Raw genomic sequence first — 25879 nt, forward strand, 5'->3', positions numbered from 1 at the left:
CTTAAGATCATTTTTTACCCTAAACCCTTGGGCTTAGTTCTGTTAATCATAAGAAGCTGGAGATAATGGAGAAATTAAAATAGCTGTAGACTGCTATAACAGCACAAACTTCACATTTCATTCTGCCACAGACTGTTTTGCCTCCTAGCAGCAGTGCCTGTTCTGCAGATCAATTATGTTCACTTGTGGTTTAAAGCAAGAGACCAAAATGCTAGCAATAGTTTCTGATGCAGGAAAAGAAAATGAAAGATCAGGTTCTAATAGATAGTGAATAGAAATGCTATATGAAAACATCTACTGTTTCCAGGAATCAACAGTAGCCATTTTTAGCAAAAGAAAATTCTGAAGACTTGTCACAAGATATACCTAATGAAACAAGGAATATTTTATGTGAATCATTAATTTTTAAGATGGTGTGGGGGTGATCTGTTAGGATCATTTGCAGATTTGTTTGAAAGCTGTTATTCTTAAGAACTTAAGAATAGCCTTACTGGATCAGACCATTGGTCCATCTACCCAGTAGCCCACCCTCACGGTGTCCAATTTAGAAGTATCTGGCAAAAACCCAAAGAGTAGCAACATTCCATGGTACTGATCCAGGGCAAGCAGAGGCTTCCCACATGTCTTAATAACAGACTATGGACTTTTCCTCCAGGAATTTGTCCAAACCTTTCTTAAAACTAGCTATGCCATCTGCTCTTATCACAACCTCTGGCAATGAGTTCCAGAGCTTAACTATTCTCTTGAGTGAAAATATATTTCCTCCTATCGGTTTTTAAAGTATTTCCCTGTAACTTCATTGAGCGTCCCCTAATCTTTGTAATTTTTGAGAGAGTGAAAAATCAATCCACTTGTACCCATTCTACTCCACTCAGGATTTTGCAGACTTCAATCATATCTCCCCTCAGCCGTCTCTTTTCCAAGCTGAAAAGCCCTAACCTTTTTAGTCTTTCCTCATATGAGAGAAGTTCCATCCCCTTTATCATCTTGGTCGCTCTTCTAGTGCCGCTATATTTTTCTTGAGATAAGGAGACCAGAATTGAATGCAATACTGCAGGTGAGGTTGCATCATAGAGCGATACAGAGGCATTACAACATTCTTAGTCTTGTTAACCATCCCATTTTAATAATTCCTAGCATCTTGTTTGCTTTATTGGGCGCTGCTGCCACTGGGCGGAAGGTTTCATCGTACCATCTACAATGACACCCAGATATTTTTCTTGGGCTCTAACCACCAAGATCTGTCCCTCTGGTAACTGTGATTTGGGTTATTCTTCCCAATGTGCATCACTTTGCATTTGTCCACATTAAATTTCATCTGCCATTTGGATGCCCAGTCTTCCAATTTCCTAACGTCTGCCTGCAATTTTTCACAATCTGGATGCATTTTAACAACTTTGAATAGTTTACTGTCATCTGCAAATTTAATTATCTCACTCATCGTTCTAATTTCCAGATCATTTATAAATAAGTTAAATAGCACTGGTTCCAGTATAGATCCCTGGCCTGTGGCACTCCAGTGTTTACTCTTCTCCAAGAGAAAAATGACCATTTAACCCTACCCTCTGTTTTCTGTCTGATATAAATGCTGATACTCTGCCCTATTTCTTAAATGGATTTATTCTCTCTGTTATTTTAATTGATCTAGAATTGTAAACTGCAGTTTCACTTGTTGAAATAGGCTATACCAAGTTCATAACAAACATAAGATAATCATTACCTGTGCACAGATACAGAAAACCCCCCACAAAACTTTTATTTGCAAACTAGAATGACTGATGAACAAATCTTCCAGATACCAACCATTTAAACTGTACAATTGTGATTTCTTTAAAATAAATAGCTGATACAGATTACTACCCAAAAAGAACCGATGCAGAATGTATATTCTAGGTCATAAAAATGAGTCAAAAAATTTTGGTACATACTCCTTTTTGAGGCAGGGTTAAGGGTAGATAATTTAATTTCAGCATACTATGCTTATTTTGTTTCTTTATAAAATAAAAGTTGTAAAATGAGAATGATAAACTTACAGTTGGTAATGTCTGGTGGTGCGTAACTGTCATTCATATACAAAGTGGTTGGTTTTGCTACTTTCAGATAAACAAAATCAGACGTGTTCTTTAAGGCAGTAACTGCATGTTCATGAGTGACTTCTTCTAAGCTTTCACTGTTCACCTAAAAAGAAAGCAGCAGTTGCTTAGGCATGGAATGGCAGCACAGTTTTTTTTTCTGAAGGAAGTTTTGTAGATCATTTTGCAGTTTACATGTTTGTGAGTCATTAGCTCCTTCACCTGTTCATTACATTATATATTTCTAGAGACAGGCCTTATATTTTCTTTATTACATTTGTCAGATGGTATCACCATAAGGTTGTACCAATTTACAAAATATTTTAAAATACAATCTGGGTTTTTAAAAAAAATAATAGTTAAAACCCCTCTACCCACATCCTAGCCTAATCTTTCATGTGTATATGACTGAGCAAAAAGTCATGTACAACACCCAAAATCTGTCATTCACTTCCTGAGATAAGGAATTTCCTTAACACTGGTGGTCTTCAAATAGAAAGCCTTGTCATTTAGTTATCTACAATATGGACCTATTGCCAGGAGGAATTGCTAAATGTCTATCTTGAGATGGCTAAGTATTTTCAAGGAACATACAAATTGCACCAAATTATGGAAATAACTACACACCTTTCCCAGCAAGACCTTTAAGGGCCAAGTCTTTAACTGTGGATCTCCATTTATGCATCCCTCAAGGGTAAGCAGTGGAAACATATTCAATAAAGGAGCCAAGACACATAAGTTCTGTTATAGAATTCTATTGCAATCCAGTGCGCAATATTTAGGTGCCCACTATACTAGGCAGAGCTGGAATTAGAGCAGGTGTTCTGTAAGTTATTAGGAGTCTTGCCTTTGCCCTGCCCATGCTCCCTTTGAAAATATGTGCTATGGGCCTGGTTCTGTCTAGGATACCTAAAGGGCTTTTGAGTATCGCACACGGCCATCCTAACTATCCCAATTCTCTAACCGGTGTGTTCCCCCCCCCATAACAGGAAGGATGCACACTCCCTCCTGCTGGAACCCCTGAATAACACCCCCCCCTGATTGTCTGAGAGAGTAGCCATATGGATCTGGCCAATCTGAGTCTTAGGCCACTCCAGTGCATCCCAGGGATTGTTTTGGATGTGATGGCAGGAGGGATTGGGTATCCCTTCTGTCAGAGGTTGTTTTGGGGGGTTCTGTCTCACCTAAGGCCATTTTCGGGTGAAACCACATCCATGTCCAGCCTTGGGTGAGCTTAATCATTCCTAGGCACCTCCCTGCATCCGCAACAGAGGCCTACAGTGTAGGTGGCTTGCCTCAGGTGGTTATTTTTAAAGAAACGTGCATCCCAATTGGCTGGTTAGACAGCGGTAGGACACCTACTGCTGCCTATAATTGGGACGTCGTTTATACAATTTGCCCTTAAGTGTGCAACCACATACAAGTGGATGCTGAAAAGTTCTCAGCCCAACCAAGAAGAGAATATGGATATGGGTTCAATGAATGATCTGAAACAATGTCAAAAACTTAGAATTTCATTTCTGCAAGCTGGCACTGAATGAAATAAGATTGTATTGTGCTTATTATTCACCTTATACAAAGTGAAGGATAAATGAACAGACATAATGAATACCATTGCACACACCAAACCATACAAAGATACAATAAAACATAAAACAGTCAACAGCGATCATCTTCCAAAGACATAGCATCCTCCCCATAACAGAGACATCTGTTCTTCAGCCATATTTCATTTTACAAAAAAAATGGCGCTTCAGCAATCTTTTAAATGTTGCCATATTCTCTTGCTGCCGTATTTATTGCGGAAGCCTGTTCCATTCCTCTGGACCAATGTAGGAGAACACTCCCAGCCCTTGATGTTTGAAATCTAAACTAAACCTTAGGTTTGTATACCGCGCCATCTCCACAAGCGTAGAGCTCAGCACGGTTTACAGGGTTAGGTTGAAAAGGAGCTACAATGAAGGGTTATAGGAAAGGAGCTAGGAAAATAAAGAGGGACAGGGAACCAAAAAGCGGGAAGTGTTAGATTTTTGAAAAGAGCCAAGTTTTCAGGTGTTTGCAGAAAGATTGGAGGGAACTTGAAACTCTGAGCGGGGATGTGAGGTTATTCCAGAGTTCTGTGGTTCTAAAGGGGAGGGATGTTCCTAGTTTTCCTATGCGGGATATACATTTTGTAGAGGGGAATGATAGTTTCAGTTTTTGGGAGGATCTAGTGGAATTAGGATTAGAGGAATTCCAGAAGAGTGGGATAACGGGAGGGAGGATGCCATGTAGGATCTTGAAGGCTAAACAGGCACATTTAAAGAGGACTCTGGAGTGAACTGGGAGCCAGTGAAGTTTGGACAGGAGTGGGGAGACGTGGTCGAACTTGCCTTTTGCGAAAATAAGCTTGGCCGCGGCGTTCTGGATTAGTTGAAGTCTATGGAGTTTTTTTTTAGTTAGGCTTAAATAGATGGAGTTGCAATAATCCAGTCTAGAGAGGATGGTGGATTGAACAAGGACAATGAAGTGAGAATGAAGAAAGTACGATCTCACTTTCCTCAGCATTTGAAGACTAAAGAAGCATTTTTTTTACCAAGAAGTTGAGGTGGTCATTGAAGGAGAGAGAGAAGTCTATGATGATGCCAAGGACTTTGCTTGAAAACTCAAGCTGAAGAGTGGAGCCGGAATATAATGGGATGGAGGTGGGTAAATGATCTAATATTGGGCCGAGCCAAAGTAATTTTGTTTTGGACTCATTCAATTTCATTTGTACAGAATGTGCCCAGGAATGGAGGTTCATTATACATGCGGATATGTTCTCAGCGAGATTAGTGAGGTTCGAGTCGGTCTCAAGGAGGATGAGGATATCGTCGGCATAGGTGTAGAGAGTTTCCAGGGGGATAGGTGAAGAAGTTTCAGAGAGGACATGTAAATATTGAAAAGGATAGGAGAGAGGGGTAAGCCTTGTGGGACTCCACATATCGGCTTCCAGGGAGGGGATGAGGTACCGTTTATATTAACGGTGTAGGAGCCTAAGCGTAGGAATTTCGAGAACCAGTCTAGGACTGTGGAACTTATGCCTATTTCAGAGAGTTGGAAGATTAAGATATCATGATGGATGACGTCGAAAGCTGCGGAGAGGTCGAATTGTAGAAGTACAGCGAATTTGTTGCGAGAATGAAGTTGTTGTACCTTAGAGATTAGTGAGGATAATAGGGATTCGGTGCTGAAGTTGGGTCTGAAGCCGAATTGGTAGGGTAGGAGAATAGAAAATCTTTCTAGGTAGGATGAGAGTTGAGTGGATATGATGGATTCTAACATCTTGGTTAGGAGAGGGATGTTTGCTATTGGACGGTAATTGGAGGGAATAGAGGGAAATCTCAACGCCTTTGTTATTGGGATCCAAAGATCCCAATGTTCAGGGGAACGCAACTTGGGAAGCGAAATATGATAAGCCAGAGAATCCATTAGGTATTTCGGGGTCAACCCATGCAGACTTTGGTAAACTACCAACAGCAGCTTATATCGGACCCGCAAATCTGTAAGGGTGACATCTTAAGCCAATATAACTTGATGCAATAGGCAGATACATGGTCACCTTTTGTTAATCAACTTAACTATTCTCCTTATGATGGAATTTTGTACCATCTGCAACGCATGCAGTGTAATATAGGGCATTCCAAGCAAGACAAGATTACAGTAGTCGAGACTCTTTTCAGCTATAGTGGCAAACGCATGCTCAGAATTTAGGAAGTTGGTTGGTTGGGCTGAGAACGTTTTAGAAACCCTTCGTACCTATACTGTATACTTAAATGTTACTGCCAGTTCATAGACCTGAACTTCACAAGTCTAAATCAAAGCTTTGAAATGACATCATCCTAATTAGCAACAAGCATAGGGAATATAAGGTTAGGACAACCTAGTAGTGGAAGAATAGATTAGCATTAGTATAGCATTGGGCTGACAACCAGGGAAACCCAGTTCAAATCTTGTTACTGCTCCTTGCAATCTTGGGCAAATCACTTACCATATATACTTGAATATAAACCGAGATTTTTGGGCCAAAAAAATGGCCAAAAAATTAGTTTATATTCAAGCCGCTGTCGTCTTCTTTCTCCTCCTCTTAACCCCTATGAACACCAGGATTGTGCACTTCCATATGCCGCCTCTCCTTCCCATCCCCTGATGAATATCAGCGCCGCTATCTACTATACAGGCCTCTCCCCAATGAATACCATTATCTACCCCCCTCTCCAGCCAGCAGCTTACAGGTTGGTAGAAGAAAGCTGCTGCTGTGACGCTGAAGAAAGTCGCGACCACTGACAGTGTATGCAGATCTGACTCTGGGCCTTGAGCATTTGCATATGCTCAAGGTCTGTCGGCTCCAACCCCTCTGAGAATCTCAGAGAAGGCAGGAGCCGGCAGGCATTGAGCACGTACAAATGTTCAAGGCCCCAAGTCTGATCTGCATACACTGCGGTATGTGTACCTCTTTTCCCTTTCCTCCCCTGCTCTACCTGTTATCTTAGTTGTAAAATACTCTGCAAACTGTTCACATGACGCCTCACCAGAAATGTTCAGACCTTCAATCTTCAAACTCATCCATTTCTTAACACAAACTTCTAGAACAATCCCCTGTTTACTCCCCCGCCTGAATGATTTACCCTTCTGAATCTTTATTTATATAGTTTAATATAGTCTTTCAAATCAACCATACTGGTATACTGGATTAACAACTAGCTTCAGGTCACCACAAACAGCTGAAGAGCTAGGAATGTTTTCATGAATGTTAACACTTATAGCAAGGTCATACAAACCTTTCACGAACATGTCTGTCCTTTACACCTGGCAACTTGCTTTCAACAGCAAAACAAGTTCTTCTTTCATCTCCAAAACTACTGACATGAGGGAATAAGAACAGCTCAACTATTCCTTGCGACCTTAACCTTGTTGGTCATTCAAGCTGTACTGCTTAACCTCAAACAAACTGAACACACTAATTGCTTTGGCATAGTAAAAAAAGAAATTGCTGATTTCTAGAGACCCAAGATATAAAAACATAAATCAGAACTGTCTGCAATCATAACTAATTACTTTGATATCAATTTAATTCAAATTGACAATGTATGTTTGCAATACTAAGGTTTCGGACTCATGATGTTGGACAACCATATAAAACAAACATTTGCATCCAGTGGAAAAGGTGGCCAAACATCTTGAGAGAGGAGACACAGCCAAATTATAGAAGGGCATAAAATTACAGATCAGACTACTAACCTGAAAAGATTACTGCTCAACCTGTGATCAGTAGGGTTGAAGGTAGGTGGTAGTGTTGAGACACTGTCATATCACCACAGGGGTAATGGCACCTTTTGTGCATCTAGAGCAGGGGTGCCCAAAAGGTCAATTACGATCGACCAGTAGATCGCAAAGGCAACACGAGTCAATTGCACTCGTGTTGCTTTTGCATTCTGTTCTCCCTACTTCCCCGGTGCCAGGCCAGGCGTGTACAAGCGCCAGGCCCACAGCTTCCCCCCCCCCCCTGACATGTCAATTCTGATGTCGAAGAGGAAGTTCCAGGCCAGCCAATCGTTGCCTGGCTGGCCCGGAACTTCCTCTCCGACATCAGAATTGACGTCGGGGGAAAGGCTTGTGGGCCCGGTGCTTGTATGCGCCTGGCCTGGTGTCAGGGAAGCAGGAAAAAAATCGGCATCGGTGGCTGTGGGGGGGGGGGGGGCAGGAAGAGAGAGAAAGAAAGAAAGGGGCAGGGAGAGAGAGAGAGAAAGAGAAAGAGAAAGCAAGAAAGCAAGCAAGCATCAAAGAAAGAGAAAGCAAGAAATAAAGGGGAGGGGGCAGGGAGGAAGAAAAAGTTGGACTCACAGAGGGACAGAGAGAGATGTTAGTTGGGGAATGGAATGAGGTCTGGAGGAGAGGAAACATGCAGGAGACAGAAAGAAAAAAAGGAAGAAAAAGAAATATTGGATTTACAGTCAGAAGAAGGAAGTGCAACCAGAGACTCATGAAATCACCAGAGAGCAAAGGTAGGAAAAATGATTTTATTTTAAAATTAGTGATCAAAATATATCTGAATTTATATCTGCTGTCTATATTTTGCACTATGGCCCCCTTTTACTAAACCGCAATAGCGTTTTTTAGCGCAGGGAACCTATGAGCGTTGGAAACAGCACGGGGCATTCAGTGCAGCTCCCTGTGCTAAAAACCGCTATCACAGTTTAGTAAAAGGGGAGGGGGTATATTTTTCATAGTTGTTACTGAGGTGACATTGCATATTTAAAGTCATCTGCCTTGACCTCTTTGAAAACCCCCCGAATATAGATAATAATTACCATTTTCTCTGCGTACAGTATGCTTTCTGTTTTTTAAAATTTTATTCTTGGTAGACCATTTTGACTTAGTCATTTTAAAAGTAGCTTGCAAGCCAAAAAAGTGTGGACACCCCTGATCTAGAGCCTTGACTTACTTCCAGCCTTCAAGGGTCATCAACTAGTCAAGTTTTCTGTATATCCCTAATGCATAAACCCCAACATTTCAAAATGATTGGGAGTACCAAACACAATATAAATTTCACATTCTTGGACATGAGTGTGCTTGCTCAATATTAGGAGTGCTCAGCCAACAATGAGTAGCCAGACTGCCAATTTTGGGTACGCACACATTTTTTTCTCTGTCCTTGCACTCCCCTCCACCCCTTCAACTCAAAATACTTTAGCTAAAAGGAGGCCAGAAATCCCTTTTACTAAACTTGGAAGTCAGCAGCAACATCCCTGATCCACAGAAGCAGACACTCTACCAATGCTCAGCTGTCAGCATCTGCATTTGACTGTCAAGCTGCTCTGGTCACTTTCAGAGGCAGCCCTTTGGCAGCTACAGTGAAGATCAGGGAAAGTGTTAGGCTGGGGAACAGGGCAGAAAATGTCCCTCCCTGTCTCCCTATCTGCCATTACTACCACACACCAAGAGACCCTAACCAAATACAAAACATAGGATCACAAATTAGAAAAACCAATTTGTAGACAAAAAATGAACTGGGAATCACAAGAAGTTACACTCTGCATATACTGTAAACAAATGCATTTTCTTTTCTACAAGACACAATACAAAGACTCTGCTATGCACATTTTCTAAAGCTAACATATTTCAATTGATAAATTCAAAATAAAATGTTTTTCTATCTTTATTGTCTGGACATTTTATTCTTTCATCATGTTGGTTCCAGTTTCTCTTTTCTGCTTTCCTGTCTATTTTCTGCTAATTCTCCTTCCAATAGCTGCTATTTTATCTTTTCTCCTCTCCTCTGTTTGGTTCCATTCCCTCATTACACCTGTCTCTTGCATATTGATCCTTTCCTTTTATTTATGTCTTCTATTTTTACTTTTCTAGTTCTGTCTACTTAAGTTTCATTCTCTCATCTTTTATTTTAATTTGAACCTATTTACCATATTTCTATTTCCTCCTCATACTCCCAACTCTCCCATTTCCCTCCCTAGCATCCTACTCCTTTTATCTTTCATCTACTCTCCATTATCACATTTTTAGTCCTTGATACTCATTATCTTCTTCTCTTATCTCCTTGCCACCCTTGGCCCCTCCCACTTAGGACTAGATTCACTAAGCCCATCGATTTGTGACCCGATTTCCCTCCGACCCGATTCACTAATCTAGTGGCCGATCATTCTTCAATCTGATCCGATCCGTGCATGCAAATGAGGGGAAACACAATGTAAAGTAGGCAGGCAGCGTTTCACTAACCAAAAACTGGAACACCGAGTGGGCTGGCCGATTAACAAACAAGCGACTGCTGGGGACCAGTCACTCATGTAGTTTCCGACTACATCTCCTGCTCTCTGCCCGGATTGCCGTCCTGCTTCTGCCCTGACTCTCCTGCTCTCTCTGTCCCGATTGCCGCCCTGCTTCTGCCCCAACTCTCCTGTTCTCTCTCTGCCCCGATCGCCGCCCTGCTTCTGCCCGACTCTCCTGCTCTCTCTGTCCCGATCGCCACCCTGCTTCTGCCCTGACTCTCCTGCTCTCTCTGCCTCGACTTTCCAGCTCTCTCTCTGCCCCCGACTCTCCTGTTCTCTGCCCCGATTGCCGCCCTGCTTTTGCCCCGACTCTCCTGCCCTCACCTCTCCTGCTCTCTCTCTCTCTCTGCCCTGACTCGCCTGCTCTCTCTGCTCCGATTGCTGCCCTGCTACTGCCTTCCCCCACAGTGCGAACCCGTGGTTTTAACTCGCAGGTTTAAAGCGGTTAAAACCATGGGCTTGCTATAGTCAAAAGTGTATAAAAAAAAAGTCGCTGCTCTGTAAGCATGCGCAGACCATCTACAGATGGTCTACGCATGCATCGGGATCGCTATCCAGCAATCCCTGCAGTTGGTTGGAGGTGTGATTCCGAGCATCCTCATTTGCATGAGGACGCTTCGTGAATCAGCCCCCCACCCACAGATCAGCTCGGATCTGATCCATGGGCTTAGTGAATCTAGCCCTTAGTTCCTGTATTTCCAGTGACTCCCTCCTTCCCTCTGCCATTGAAGCCCAGCATCTGCTCCCTTTTCCCCCTATCTTCATAGCTTGATGTCTCCCTGTCCTTTCTCAAGCATCTTTCCATGCCCTCTTTCACTCCCACCCTGATGCTCCATGGGTATAACAGTATATAATGATCTTAAGGTGGCCAAACAGGTAGAAAAGGTGACAGTGAAAGCTAGAAGGATGCTTGGGTGCATAGGGAAAGGAATAGCCAGTAGAAAAAAAAGGAGGTAATGGTGCCCATGTAAAAGGCTCTGGTGAGATCTAAATTAGAATATGGTTTACAATTCTGGAGACCGCACCTTCAAAAACAGGATGGAATCTGTTCAGAGTATGGCTACTAAAATGGTCAGTGGTCATCATAAAGCATATGGGACAAAGATCTCAATATGTATACTTTAGAGGAAACACGGGAGAAGGGAGATATGATATTGACATTTAAATACTTAAATACTCAATTGAAAGGAAACTCTGAAATGAGGAGGCATAGGATGAAGGTAAAAGGGGATAGAGTCAGAAGTAACCTCAAAAAATAATTTTTCACAGAAAGGGTGGTGAATGCATGGAACATTCTCCCAGAGATAGTGGAGATAAACTGTATTTGAACTCAAAGTCTGAGACAAGTACATTGGATCTCTAAGAGAGGGATAGGTAGGTGGCATGAACAGGCAGACTAGATAGAAAAATGAAAGCAGATAAAAACCATATGGTCTATATTTCTACCCCCTTCCCTCTTAAACTTTTCTGCCCCTTGGACTGACTTTCTTCTTACCCCATAATTTCCAATACAAACCAAGTTTATTTGTGATGCTTTTTCTTTTTCTTCCCCCTCTCTCCTGAATTTCTGATCTGTATTGTTATAACACTGAATGAAAGCTTTGAGAAAACCCTGAATGAAGTAGCTGTTACAACCATAATCACTTTATAAGATAGGTCAGTTTGGCCTTTATCTCATATACTCTGTTTCTGACTAAGTACTCCTGCTCTACTTCCTCATCATCAGCTTCAACTCATTCTCTCGCCCTCTTCTTTTGTGTATTTTACTCTATCAGTTTCTTTCTTTCCTTCTTGCACTGTACTGTACCACAGTATCACACCAGAACCACAGTATGTGTTTGTCACAGGAAAGAATGGTAAGAAAGAACTGTTGCTAATGTCTCCTAGTGCCGCCTGTTGGTTTACATAATTAATAGGCCATAGCAGGCATTAACACATACACTCCCATCTCTCCTTCTGTGGCCATCTTGCACTCAGGGCCGGATTAAAGGGTAGGCCCAGTAGGCACGTGCCTCAGACCCGAGGAGTTCAGGGGGGCTCGATGCGTAGGGTTACTATACGTCAACACATGCTGCACTGGAACTTCTTCTCTCTTCGCCTTCCTACCTTGTGCACACACAGTTCATTGCATGCCGGACAGCCAAAGAAGGAAGGTCTGAGATCGGCAAGGACTCTTCTCCCCCCCCAACCTCCCCCCCTCCAGAGCCAGTGTTAGGGGAAGACAAACTGGACAGCTGCCCTGAACCCCCTGTTTCTCTCTCCTTTATTGCTTCGTAAGGGGTGACAGGCAAGAGAGGTGAGGCAGAGAAAACGAATAAAAGGAATGGGAAAGCAAGAAAGAGAATTAAGTATGATTATATCAGACAGTCCAGTTTTATTGCTCACGTCGTCTGTGTAAAGACAGGGTTTGAGCTACCCGTGTTGGGGTTGTTTCACAGTGGTAAGAAAAAGTGTTTGTCTCTTGTAGTTACTACTCCTCCTGCTGTCCAGATTTTTACTGATGGGAGGTGGCATCAACGCAAGTGCATATTTACGTTTTAATGTAAAAAACAATATCTATTCTCTTTCCCAGTGGATGGAGAGAGGAAGAAAAGTGGATTGGGCTATGGAGGTAAGGGGGAAAGGGAAATTAAGGTACTAGCCTAGGAAGGTAGAATTGGAGAGCAAACTCCAGATAGGAAGGTACAAAAAGAGAATACAGTATAAACAGCTAAGAGGAAAAAGTGATGAGGTAGAGTTGAAAGTCTGAGAAAAATAACTACCATTTGGGTTTCTGACTGGTACTTGTGACCTGGATTGGCCACTGTTGAGGCAGGATACTGGGTTAGATGGACCATTGGTCTGACCCTGTATGGCTATTCTTATGTACAGATCCAGGGGGCCCCGCGGTCTGAACTTCTCTTCCCCTTCTCTCTATCTCCCTCGTTTCCCGATCTGTTACTTTTCAGTGGGGCCCCGACACGGCAGCTGTTTCTCACAAGCTGCTGGTGGCTGCCTCGAAGCGTTCCCTCTGCGGCAATCTGCCCTGTTGGAAACGGGAAGTTGCAGCAGAGGGAAAACTTCAGAGCAGCTGCCAGCAGCTTGTGGGAACATATGCCATGCGGAGCCCTGCTGAAAAGTAACATTTGGCCAGTGGCATAACAAGGGGGGGGGGAGGAGGAGGAGAAGCAGTCTGTCCCGGGTGCTCCAAAGCCTGGTGTCATTAACTTCTTCAGGCAACAACAGCGTTTACAATTCACTGCTGTTGCCGGCTTGGGGCCTTCCTCCTTCCTATTTCCATGAAGGCAGGACCAGACAGAGATGGTGGCCCAAAGCTGGCAACAGCAGCGAATTGTGAATGCTGTTGCCCGAAAAAGCTCATTATGACCTTGCTTATGTGCTGCACTGCCGACCAGGGACAGGGTGACAGAAGGAGGAAAGAGAGCAGAGGGGGAGAGAAAGCACAGTTACTTACCGTAACAAGTGTTATCCAGGGACAACAGGCAACTATTCTCACATATGAGTGACGTCATCGACGGAGCCCGGATGCGGACACCTCACAAGCAGACTTACTTGAAGAAACTCAAAGTTTCGAGTCGCACGCACCGCGAGTGCCTTCCCGCCCAGTGCAGGGCGCGTCTCCTCAGTCCAGATAGCTAGCACAGAAGCCAACCAGGAGAGGTGGGTGGGTTGTGAGAATAGCTGCATGCTGTCCCTGGATAACACCTGTTACGGTAAGTAACTGTGCTTTATCCCAGGACAAGCAGGCAGGTATTCTCACATATGGGTGACCTCCAAGCTAACTAGAATGGGATGGTGGGACTGTTGGCAATTTAGGAGAATAAATTTTGTAATACTGTTTGGCCAAACTGTCCATCCCATCTGGAGAAAGTATCCAGACAATAGTGAGAAGTGAAGGTATGAACCGAGGACCAAGTAGCAGCTCTACAAATTTCCTCAATAGGTGTAGATCTGAGGAAAGCTACTGAAGCTGCCATAGCTCTAACCTTATGGGCTATGACTTTACTGTGAAGGGGTAATCCAGCCTGGGCATAGCAGAAAGAGATACAAGCCGCCATCCAGATGGAGATGGTACGCTTAGAAATAGGATGGCCCAACTTATTTGGATCGAAGGAAACAAAAAGTTGAGGAGCAGTTCTGTGAGGCTTGGTGCGTTCCAAGTAGAAGGCCAAAGCACGTTTACAGTCCAGAGTATGAAGAGCTGATTCTCCAGGATGAGAATGAGGCTTTGGAAAAAACACTGAAAGAATAATGGATTGGTTGAGATGAAATTCCGAAACCACCTTAGGGAGGAATTTATGATGAGTATGAAGAACCACTTTGTCATGATGGAACACCATGAATGGTGGGTCAGCAACTAAAGCTTGCAGCTCACTGACTTGTCGAGCAGAAGTGAGTGCGATGAGAAACACCACTTTCCAAGTGAGATACTTCAGATGAGCCTTATCAATTGGTTCAAATGGAGGCTTCATTAATTGAGTAAGGACAACATTGAGGTCTCAAACCACAGGAGGCGGTTTGAGAGGAGTTTTGACATTGAAGAGTTCTTTCATGAATTTGGAAACCACTGGATGCGCAGGGAGGGGTTTCCCTTCAATAGGCTGATGGAAAGCCACAATTGCACTGAGATGGACTCGGATAGATGTAGACTTGAGGCCAGAATTGGATAAGTGCAACAGGTATTCCAAAACAGAAGGTAAGGAGGAATGCTGAGGCTCCTTATGATGAGAGGAACACCACGTAGAAAATCTAGTCCATTTTTGGTGAAAGCATTGTCTAGTGGTAGGTTTCCTAGAAGCTTCTAAAACATCTGTTACAGATTGAGAAAACTGAAGAGGGGTTATGTTGAGAGATACCAAGCTGTCAGGTGTAGAGACTGCAGGTTGGCATGAAGCAGAGATCCTTGACTCTGTGTAAGCAGAGAAGGAAAAACTGATAGAAGGTATGGCTCCCTGCTGCTGAGTTGAAGTAGAAGGTTGTCTCGGCCCCGAGGAGCTATTAGAATCATGGTGGCATGATTGTTCTTCAACTTAACCAGAGTCTTGAGAATGAGAGGAAATGGAGGAAATGCATATAGGAAAAGATTCGTCCATTTCAGAAGAAAAGCATCTGCCTTGAGGCGATGAGGAGAGTATATCCTGGAGCAGAACTGAGGCAGTTTGTAGTTGTGGGGAGCCGCAAAGAGGTCTATCTGAGGCGTTCCCCACTGTGAAAAAATGTGACGAAGAGGCGAGGAATTGAGTGTCCATTTGTGAGGTTGCAGAAGACGACTTAAATTGTCTGCCAAGCAATTCTTCGCCCTTTGAATGTAGACAGCTTTGAGGAAGGTGTTGAGGCGGATTGCCCAGTCCCAAACCTTCAGAGCTTCTTGACAAAGGGAGGCAGATCCCGTCCCTCCCTGTTTGTTGACATAATACATGGCGACTTGGTTGTCCGTCCGGATGAGGACTACCTGGTCATGAAAAAAATGTTGAAAAGCGTTGAGAGCCTTGAAAATCGCTCTAAGTTCCAACAATTTATGTGACATTGACGATCCGTACTGGTCCAGTGGCCTTGAGTATGGAGACCATCGAGATGAGTGCCCCAAGCGTAGGTCGAAAAGTCTGTCGTGAGGACCTTCTGATGAGGGGGCATTTGGAAAAAGCAAGCCTCTGAAAAGATTGGAAGAGAGCATCCACCAACGGAGAGACTTCTTCAATGAAGGAGTGACTGAAATGTGTCGAGAAGGAGGGTCGCAAACTTGCGTCCATTGAGATGCCAGGGTCCACTGAGGAATTCTGAGGTGAAGTCTGGCAAAAGGAGTCATGTGTACTGTAGAGGCAATGTGACCCAAAAGTACCATCATGTGTCTTGCTGAGATGGAAGAGCAGGAAGACACTGTTTGACAGAGTTGAAGAAGAGCTTCCAGTCGTTGTTGCGGAAGGAATGCTCTGAGTTGGACAGTGTCCAGAACAGCTTCAATGAATTGTAGAGTCTGTGAGGGTTGAAGCTGAGATTTGGGAAAATTGATCTCGAATCCCAAACTTTGTAGGAACCAGGTAGTCTGTCAGGTTGCTACAATATCCCCTTGAGATGTGGAATCTTTGATGAGCCAGTCATCGAGGTAGGGAAACACTTGAAGACCATGATTCCTTAGAGCTGCTGCTACCACTACCAGGCACTTGGTGAACACTCTGGGAGACGAGGCCAGGCCGAATGGTAGTACTCTGTATTGATAATGCAGATTCCCCATCAAAGAATGGATAGGACTGGAGGCTGTAGATCGAAGCTCCCGAGGCTTGATGGAGGAACCTCGATGCACTCCCAAAGACTCTGCTCCTTGTATAGAGTGTGAGGATTCCTGTCGAGGCACTTGCAAAGAATCTGCTCCTTGCTTCACGTGCTTGGATACCAGACCAGACACTCGCAGAGACTCTGCTCCCTGCAAAGAGTGTGTAAGCTCAGACTGATGCAAAGGAAGCGGCTCGACCTCGTGGGAGTCTGCTGAATGCCCAGGCTGGATAAGAGGAAGCAGTTTGGGTCCCATATTTGTAAGGAACTGAATAAACTGCTTCTCTAACATTGTCTGGAAAGAAGCCAGCAAGGATGGATCCGCGTCTGAAACCGGACCACCTGCCTTGGCTGGAGGTTCCTTCGAGGTAGTGCGGTGTTTTCCTCTGCTGGCTCCCTCCTCCATCTTGCTGCAGCGTTTACTCAAAGCTGCGGGCAGCGGATCCTATGTGCCTCTTGCGGCTGACCCGGAAGTGTTCCCTCTGACATCGCGACATCAGAGGGAACGCTTCCAGATCAGAGGAGGGAGCAGGCAGGACAGTAAACACCCGCAGCACAGAAGGGAAGGAGACGGGTGTGTTGGGGCTTGAGAGGGAGGGAAAGATAGAGGGGAGCGTGAGCCATAAGATGGAAGAATAGAGGGAGTAAGGAAAAGAGATGCAGAGGCGAGGGAGATAATGGAAAGGGAGAATTGGGTATCAGAGAGGGAAAGAGATGGTGCAATTGGGGAGATAAAGAAAGAGAACTGTTGGGCAGAGAGAGAAGGGACGGAGACAGAGAGAGAATTATTGGACATGGTGGTGGGAGAGGAGTGAGATAGAGATTCATGGGCGCAGAGAGAAGGGGGAGAATATGCTGGGCCGAGGAAGCCTCCTGGAATTTTTTTTTGGGAGGGAAGGTATTAAAAGAAGTGCCGTATTGGGCGTGGGGGGAGAGTTTATGGGACCAGAAACAGAGGACAGAGAGAGATGGTGGGCAATGATCTGAAGGGAGAGAAGTTGGACCTGGGGTGGTGTGGAGGAAGAGGGAAAGAGATACTTGAAGGGAGAACTGTTGGGAAGAGAAAGAAAGAAATGGTGGACCTGGGGAAGGGAGGCAGGCAGGGGGAGAGATGGGATGGGGGGGCAGTTGGGAAGAGAAAGGAAGAGAAGTTGGATCTGGGGATGGGAGGGAGGGAGAAATGTTAGGCCTGTGGATGGAAGGCAGAGAGATACAGCATCTCTTTTTTTTTCTCCATTTCATTGTTCAGCATCAAGGGGGGAGGAAAGAAGAAAAACAGAAAAGAGAGGTAGCAAAATGTTGGACCACGGAGATAAGAGGAGAGATGGAACCATGGAAGGGCAGGAGGGAAGAGTTGGGATAAAATGATGCTAGGGGATGGAAAGAAAGGGAGAGGGAGTTATAGCCTGACCAGTGGAAAGAGGGAGGGGGATTCTGAAAGTGGTGAGCTATGTGGATGAGGTCAAAAGGGAGATGACAAGATGAGTGAGAGAGCAGTGAGTACAGTGGTAGAAATGTGGTAGTGGGGAGTAGATAAAAGGGACTAGGAGGCTGGGAAAGGAATGAGATGGGAAATGGGAGAGCTTGAGACTGAGAGAAGATGGAGAATTGAGAGGTAGCTGAACATTTAAAAAGAAGAAGGGTGAGAAAGGAAGGCAAGATTTGAGTGGGATAGGAGTGAGATGGTAAATGGGAGAGCTAGGGACAGAGAAGATGGAGAATTGAGAGGGAGCTGAGCATTTAAAAAGAAGAAGGGTGAGAAAGGAAGGCAAGATTTGAGTGGGAAAGGAGTGAGATGGTAAATGGGAGAGCTAGGGACAGAGAAGATGGAGAATTGAGAGGGAGCTGAGCATTTAAAAAGAAGAAGGGTGAGAAAGGAAGGCAAGATTTGAGAGGGAAAGGAGTGAGATGGTAAATGGGAGAGCTACGGACAGAGAAGATGGAGAATTGAGAGTTAACTGAACATTTAAAAAGAAGGGTGAGAAAGAAGGCAAGATTTGAGTGGACAGAGGCAGAAAAGAAAAAGTTAAGAAAGGTGAAAGGGAAAAATCAATACGTTGGAGATAGGCAAAAGAAGGAAATGGAATGACAGAAGAGGAGAATAAAATGGACAGCAGACACTGGAAAGAGAATTAGTTGAAGATAGAGAAAAAGCAGAAAGAGAAACTGGGACCAAGATGATGGAAAAACAAAACATCCAGACAAGAAGGTAGAAAAATTGTTTTATTTTGAATTTATTAACTGGAATATATTAGCTTTGGGATATGTGCATCACAATTATTTTTGTATTCAGTGGCGTAGTCATCTACAGCTGATTTGGGGGAGGGACTGAAGCCCAAAATTAGTGGCTGGGCACCAAAGTTTCTCCCTGCCTGAATGCAATTTATAAATACTTGAGCTAGTGAGGATTCCTAAGCCCTGCCAACTGAAGACATCTTCCTTCAGTCTGGTAACTCAAAATCTCCAAGCTTGGCAGCCAATGAAAATATCCTTAAGCTGCCCCTGCTTTCATGCATGCATTAAAGCCAAGGGGGGACAGGGAGGAGGGAAGGCAGCAGCTTTGCAATATTGCTGCCAGCAGCAGAACTTAGAAAGTTGGAGGGGGAGGAAGTGGCTGGCAGTTGGTGAGGCTTGGGGATCCCTACTAGCTACAGCAGGAAAAATATTCAGTTTGAGGGAGCCTAAGCTCAAAGTGGGAGGCCCAAAAAAACAGTAATATTTACCCTGATTAAACGATCCTCCACGTGCACTGCTGACAGCTGATTCAGCATCCCCGCTTTGAAGAGGCTCACTGTAGCTGTAATAGAAGTGAATGGGAGAACCAGGAGCGCGCATCCCTGCTCATCAGAATGGGGATGCGGAAGCCTGTGGCTGCTCTTACTGTCAGCGGTGTATGTGGAGGATCACTCAGGGTAAGTATTACTTCTTTTTTGGGTTCCTCTCCACAGTATCCCTTTAATGAAGGTTTATTATTAGATACGTACATCTTCTATATTAGTGATTGCAAATTTGTTACCTGCTCAACCTTTTTTTTTGCTCATCAGCTAATGTTAGTGTTTGTGTGGCCCTAGAAGGGAAGCCAAAAGGTTGGACACCCCTGGTTTAGAGTGGCAAAACCCTGGCCCACATGCTCCCTAAAATTGGCATGCTGCTCCATCTCAAATGTCAACAGCATAAACAGTTTCAAAACTTACGGGCTATTAATAGAAGTGGTAGTAACTGTGCTAATGTTGCAGTATACAAGATTAGCACAGACAGCCCAGTAGCTCTGAAACTGCTTACAGCGCTAAGCGTTACATTGTTTGAGAGAGGGTTCAAGGGCAAATCTTGCTGGGAAGCCTCCCTCCAATGTTATTTCTAAGCAAAGCAAATCCTCTTCTATAAAGGAGTATTGCTTTAAAAAATAGGTTAAATATAATTGATAGACAAGTATACATGTTTTTCTTCAACAGCTATAATACAACAAAACTGATAATGCTAAGCAATCAGGTTGTGCCTCTTAATATTAATTTATTTAAAATTCTAGCTTGGGCTGTTACAGTAGATGTCAGTGCTCTTTTCCCCGAGAATATCTTCCATATTTTGTTTCAATATACTATCATCTATCAAAAAGGTCCCTTCATCTGTGATGACAGAAGGAAATGGAGAACTAAATCAGCTTACTTTCCATTGGGCAATCTATGTTACCCGGTCTCCTTTACACATACTATTTATTAAACCTATACTATGACATACAACCAAAGACTGACAATGATTTGCTGGAATGCGCAATACAAAGCAAACTTAAGAGTACTGCTTACTGCTAGAAGCTTGTCTCCAATTTGAAGTCTGCCATCTTTGTGTGCTGCACCTCCTTCAATAATTTTGGTTACATAGATGCTATTATCCCCAGGAATATGCTGATTTCCAACACCTCCTGCTATGCTGAACCCAAGACCTGCTTGAAAAGAAGAGGAAACTGTTTTAAATTCAAGATCATCTAGAATTCAAAGAAAATTATTTGAAAATCTTATGATAATAATTTGGACCAACTCTGTTATAGCTATAAGTAAAAAAGGGAGTGGGAAGGGACCCAAGTCAAACCACTATAAGGACAATTAGTTTATTAGAATGTCAACAAATTTAGGTTAAAAGTACACATATGGAAAAATTATGTTCTTACCTGTTAATTTTCTTTCCCTTAGACACAGCAGATGAATCCAGAGACCAATGGGATAGCTCACATCTACCAGCAGGCGGAGATAAAGAAACTGATTAACAGGTGGTCCTATTGGCTGGCACTCCTCCTGTCTCATCAGTATAGCTCCTTGCCCAAGCACACATAACCAGCAATAGGCATAGCATGTAAAAAACTTCTTTCCCATAACAAATCTCAAAATGCAATAATACAGAAAACAACCTGCCATAATAACAAACTGCGAAAGTTGCAAAAGAAAAAACCGAGAGACAATATCCAGAAAGGGTGGGGCTCTGGATTCATCTGCTGCGTCTAAGGGAAAGAAAATTAACAGGTAAGAACATAATTTTTCCTTCCCTAGCAACAGCAGCAGATGAATCCAGAGACCAATGGGATGTAGCAAAGCAATCCTCAATCTGGGTGGGAAGCAAACGCCGTCTCCACAACAACCGAAGCACAAAACGCCCCTACCGCATGCGCCCCCACATCCAAGCAGAAATGGGGAGAGAAAGCACGCTCGGAAGACCAATTAGCCGCGAGACAAATCTCCTCCAAGGAAAAAAACCTCTGGGCCGAGCCCAAGAAGTAGCCATTGCTCCAGCGGAATGGTCATGAAGTTCTTTCGCCAACCGCTTCCCTGCCAGCAAGCAAGCATAAAGAATGTCCTCCTGGACCCACTGAGCGATGGAGGCTTCGGACGCCACCAAACGTTTGAGGTGTCCCTTGAAGAATGCAAAAAGGAGATATAAACAACTAAAAGTCGTAAGAAACCGAGCTCACAGAGAACGCTACGTACATATCAAAAAATGCAGTGAATAAAAGCACTGCTCCCAATTTCCCCTCCCAGGAAGAAGGAAGGAAAAGCGAGCATGACATAAAAGAAAGGATGACACCCCCCTAGAAAGAAATAATGGTACCATCCAAACTGATACCCCATATTTCGGAAATCAGAAATAGGCATCCCCGTTGAACAAGGCCTGCAACATAGAAAACTGCAGAGCTGAAGCCATGGCCACAAGAAACCCCATGTTCAACGGCACAGCCCTTTAGAGTCCCAAAAGACAAGGATGAAATGAAGCCTTCGGTATACTGAGAAGAAGTACGTGAAGATTGTACTCCAAACTGGGCTTTCTAAGAGGCGCACTCTGTTTAGGACTTGAACTACATGAAGCTGAGAAGTAAGCGAAGAGCAATATACCTAGCCCATGTAACAAGCTAAGAATGGCACTAGAAGCTGAAGGGAATTGAACGCTAAGCCCTCGGCAATACACCTGTGCCAAAAAGGAACTCTGGAGTGGTTCAAACGTTAAGAAGCACCCAAGAAAGGAAAAACCTCCAAAAGGAAGCAGAAGCCACAGGAGAAGACGTCCGTAGCACCTGGATAAGAGAACATAAGAACATAAGAAGCGCCATCTCCGGATCAGACCTTCGGTCCATCAAGTCCGGCGATCCGCACACGCGGAGGCCCTGCCAGGTATACACCTGGTTTATTTTATAGCCAACCATACTTTATATGCCTCTCTCAAGGAGATATGCATCTAGTTTGCTTTTGAAGCCTAGGACTGTCGATTCTGCAATAATCTCCCCTGGGAGAGTATTCCAGATGCCAACCACTCTCTGTGTGAAGCAGAACTTTCTGACATTAGTCCTGAACTTGTCCCCCCTTAGCTTCATTTCATGTCCTCTTGTCCGTGTCAAATTGGACAATGTAAATAATCTTCTCTGCTCTATTTTGTCGATTCCTTTCAGTATTTTGAAGGTCTCGATCATATCCCCACGCAGTCTCCTTTTCTCAAGGGAGAACAATCCCAGTGTTTTAAGTCGATCCTCATATACCAGTTTCTCCATACCCTTCACTAGTTTGGTTGCTCGTCTCTGCACCCTCTCCAGCAGTTTTATATCCTTCTTTAGGTAGGGAGACCAATGTTGGACGCAGTATTCCAAGTGGGGTCTGACCATTGCCCTATAAAGCGGCATTATAACTTTCTCCGATCTACTCGAGATTCCTTTCTTTATCATGCCCAACATTCTATTTGCCTTCTTTGCCGCTGCCGCGCATTGTGCTGACGGCTTCAGGGTCCTATCTATCAGTACACCCAGATCCCTTTCTTGTACACTTTTTCCCAGACTTGCACCTGACATTCTGTACTCGTATTCCTTATTCTTACTGCCTAAATGCATTACCTTGCATTTCTCCACGTTGAACTTCATCTGCCATTTCTCCGCCCATTTTTCTAACCGACACAAATCGCTCTGGAGTTCCTCACTATCCTCCTGCGATCTGATTGCCCGGCAGAGTTTTGTGTCATCTGCAAACTTGATGATCTCACTGGATGTTCCGTTTTCCAAGTCATTGATATAAATATTAAAAAGGATCGGTCCAAGTACTGAGCCCTGGGGTACACCACTAGTCACTATCTCTCAGTCGGAGAACTTCCCATTAATGCCCACTCTCTGCTTCGCATAATCCTTACACGCCAGCCAAGATTTTTCAAAAAACTAGGTCGTAATACTAAAGTAGTACAAATATCCATGTTGATCGGACCCTAGGCGAGCAAAGCCGGAGATACCAGGAAGCTTCTTAGTCCGGCTGTCGAAAGACTCAACAAATCCGCATAGTAAGGATGGCACCGCCAATCCAGAGATTCTACAAATACTGTGCCCGGAAAGCGAGCTCGAGATGGCAAATCCAAGCCATCATCAACCAGCGGAAAACACTGAAAAAGAGAAGGCAGAGGCGAGAAAGGAGCCATGCAGCTACCCCCTCTAACTCCCATTCCCTGGGCCCGCCGAAGAAGCTAGGAAGCTTAGAATTGAGAGACGAGGTCATGAGGTCTAGGTCAAGGAGATCTCACGTCCATAAAAAGAGCTAGAACGCCTGAGCCACAAATCTCAATATCCAGGATGCAGAAGATTACACTATTACTAACATGCACACTTTCCAGAGCGTACACAGAGCTGTACACTGTAACATATAAGAAATGGGCCATGCTCAGATTCCGCGGAGAGAAAGTCTATCCAAACTCTTATCCCGATCCATAAAAGGATCTGCCAACAGAAGACGAAGATGAGAGTCCACCCATTGAAGCAGACCAACTTCACCTGCCAACTGAGTACAACACCTACTGCCCAAGCTGTAGAGAAATACCCCCATCATAATACTGACCAAAAGGACCCTCAGCGGCAATCCGGAAGAATGATCAGAAGCTCCAGAAAGGTAGCCTGACCCTGCTCAAGAGTAGAAGAATGAACAAGTACTGAGTCGCCTCTGAAGACCAGACTCCTGGAGCTGAGGATGGAAGCCACCGAGCTCCCCAACCCGACAGCCCGGGATGGTCGGTGGTCATGAGCTAGTCCAGCAAAGACCGAGGAATGCCTTGAAAAGACAAATCGCGCTGAGCCACCAAATCATACAGAGGGATGCAGGAGGAGCATACCAAATAATTGGAGCCCTGAGATACCGGAAGCCACCGGAACAAAAGCGACTGCTGTAGCGTAAGAAGGGGAAAGCAAGCCGAAGTCCCCAGTGGAGTCAGCAATATGGATCCCAGAAACTGTACAGAATCCCATACTCTTGGTCATGGTAAGCGAAGAAGAATACCAATCTGAGACCGAGACCCCACGCATAGTCTCCAGAAAGAAAAACATGTCTCTCCTATATGAATAAAAACATCACCCCGATATACCTATAAATAGTACAGGAGAAAAGAGTGCTGTGCAAATTCAAAGATGCACGTGTAAAGAACTGAGGAAAAGATATCACCCTTTTCATGTCAGTCAAATGGCCCGACTGGAAGTCGTCCGAATCAAGCAGGCAGTCAAGAAGAAATTAGATGAATCGCCTGGTAGCGCCAAAACGGTACCATCGCCCACATCACCTAAAACGTTCGTGAAGCCTTGGGTAGGCAAAATGGCATGTGCCAAAACCGAAAGCGCCGCTCCAAGAGAGGCAGGCAAACCAAGTGCCGATTCGGAGTCCATAGAGAAAATGTAAATATACTCCCAGGTTGTCTGCAGAAATGTGTAACCCCGAGAAACTAATTCAGCAGAATGGGATCCAACCTGCCCAATGCCCCCTATCTCGGGCACCATGCGGTAAGTGGAACAACGTCCCTTAGTTCCCGAAGAACTACAAGAACCGTCCTGAGGACCAGTAACACTGAAAAGGGAAACACAAAACATAGAGACTCCAAGAACGAACTGGAAAACCTGAGGAGAATGCAAAGATGCAAGCATCCTGAAAAATCTTCACAGCCCTCTGACCTGACATTATAGTGTCTTCTCCCTCATGAGAAAGCCTGAAGAGTCATTGGAAGAAGTCAAGATCCCCTCAGAATGAAGTGCAGAAGGTCAGGGAATGGCAGAATAAGACTGTAGGATCTGCAAGAAGATTCTCCTTGGAAAAATCAAGGTTCACAATGTAAAGAGGAATATACTGGAACCATGAAAACAGTACTAACCCCATGCAACATGAGCGAAATACGTATGTCCTTTAAAGTGAATATGTACTAGACTCAATCAAGATGCTGCATCTACCGCCCCGTGGAAAACAACAGCATCCTTACAGGTATCAGACAAAGCTCATATCGTTAATGAGAGCTTCAGGGATGAGGCTAACAGCCACATAGTGCGTGAACCTCCATGGGTTTGATAGAATAGGTAACTGGCTCCTGGTTAAAAGGAGCTGTACAGCCTTTTCTGTCTGGTTGGGGGGCCCGTCTAGCATGTGCCATGAGAAAATGGTGACAGGAGAAACCAGCGTGATAAGCATGGAAATCTGAAGTCCAGGCCCCCTCAGAAATAGAGAAAGAGAGTCCTGGCCGCAGGAATATGCGCAGTGTCATTATGACCATAGAGACAGCCCGAACTTGGAAACTGCTTGTACTACCTTTAGGCATAAATATCCTGTGCCACTACTAGACACATGCAGCTCAGCACAGAGGCCCAAACAAGGACAGTTACCAATAGACAAAGGCTCAATCTGCAGGGACCCCAAGAGAGACAATGAGATACCTGTGTGAAATACAGGGCACTATCTTACTGCTGATCTCACTGTGCCGTGAGTTGCCGTATGTCGCCCCAGTCTGGAGACAAACCGAGACTGGGTGACCTAGCATAGGTCAGAGTCTCTCTGGTAAACCCCTTGAGTGCTAACCCCAGAGTCCGATTAAACAAGCAGCTTCCTTCAAGGGAGTACAGCAGGAACACAGACATAAGACATATAAAGCTGCCCAAGCTTGTCCCAAAGCTGGTGAAACACATACAACTTGTCTGAACCGGAAAGAAGAGAAGCCCCGGCATACCATGACCAAAGTCAGCTGGAAACAAACTACCGGAACGCTGCAGCTCTCCCGCCATCGCCAGAGACCCATGCGCACGCCTGATTCTTGCCGACACGTGGCCGCTGCATCAAAGCTCCTAGAAACATAGTTGGATTCGAGCCCCGCAAAATTTACCCTGCCGCGGCTTGCATTGAAAGAAAATCAGACTCGGGGAATAACCAGAAGAACGGCCCACAGCACCGGAAAAAACATATCCCATCTCATGCGCGCTGCTAT

General features: G+C 44.4%; 1 protein-coding gene across 13 annotated transcripts in view; it reads right to left on the reverse strand.

The window, feature by feature from the left end:
- Positions 1 to 25879, reverse strand: part of DLG1 (discs large MAGUK scaffold protein 1) — a 329809-nt gene that overhangs the window by 113608 nt on the left and 190322 nt on the right. For 7 of the 13 annotated variants that reach the window (XM_033958209.1, XM_033958208.1, XM_033958207.1 and 4 more), the window contains 2 exons: positions 19945 to 20081; positions 2034 to 2178 (listed from right to left, as the gene is read on the reverse strand). In XM_033958209.1, coding sequence (XP_033814100.1) covers positions 2034 to 2178; positions 19945 to 20081 — 282 coding nt within the window. Of the gene's footprint in view, positions 1 to 2033; positions 2179 to 19944; positions 20085 to 25879 lie in introns of all 13 variants that reach the window. The other 6 variants (XM_033958212.1, XM_033958211.1, XM_033958206.1 and 3 more) reach the window with 1 other exon arrangement.

Source organism: Geotrypetes seraphini, chromosome 9 (genome assembly GCF_902459505.1).
Source record: "Geotrypetes seraphini chromosome 9, aGeoSer1.1, whole genome shotgun sequence".
NCBI classification, from domain to species: domain Eukaryota; kingdom Metazoa; phylum Chordata; class Amphibia; order Gymnophiona; family Dermophiidae; genus Geotrypetes; species Geotrypetes seraphini.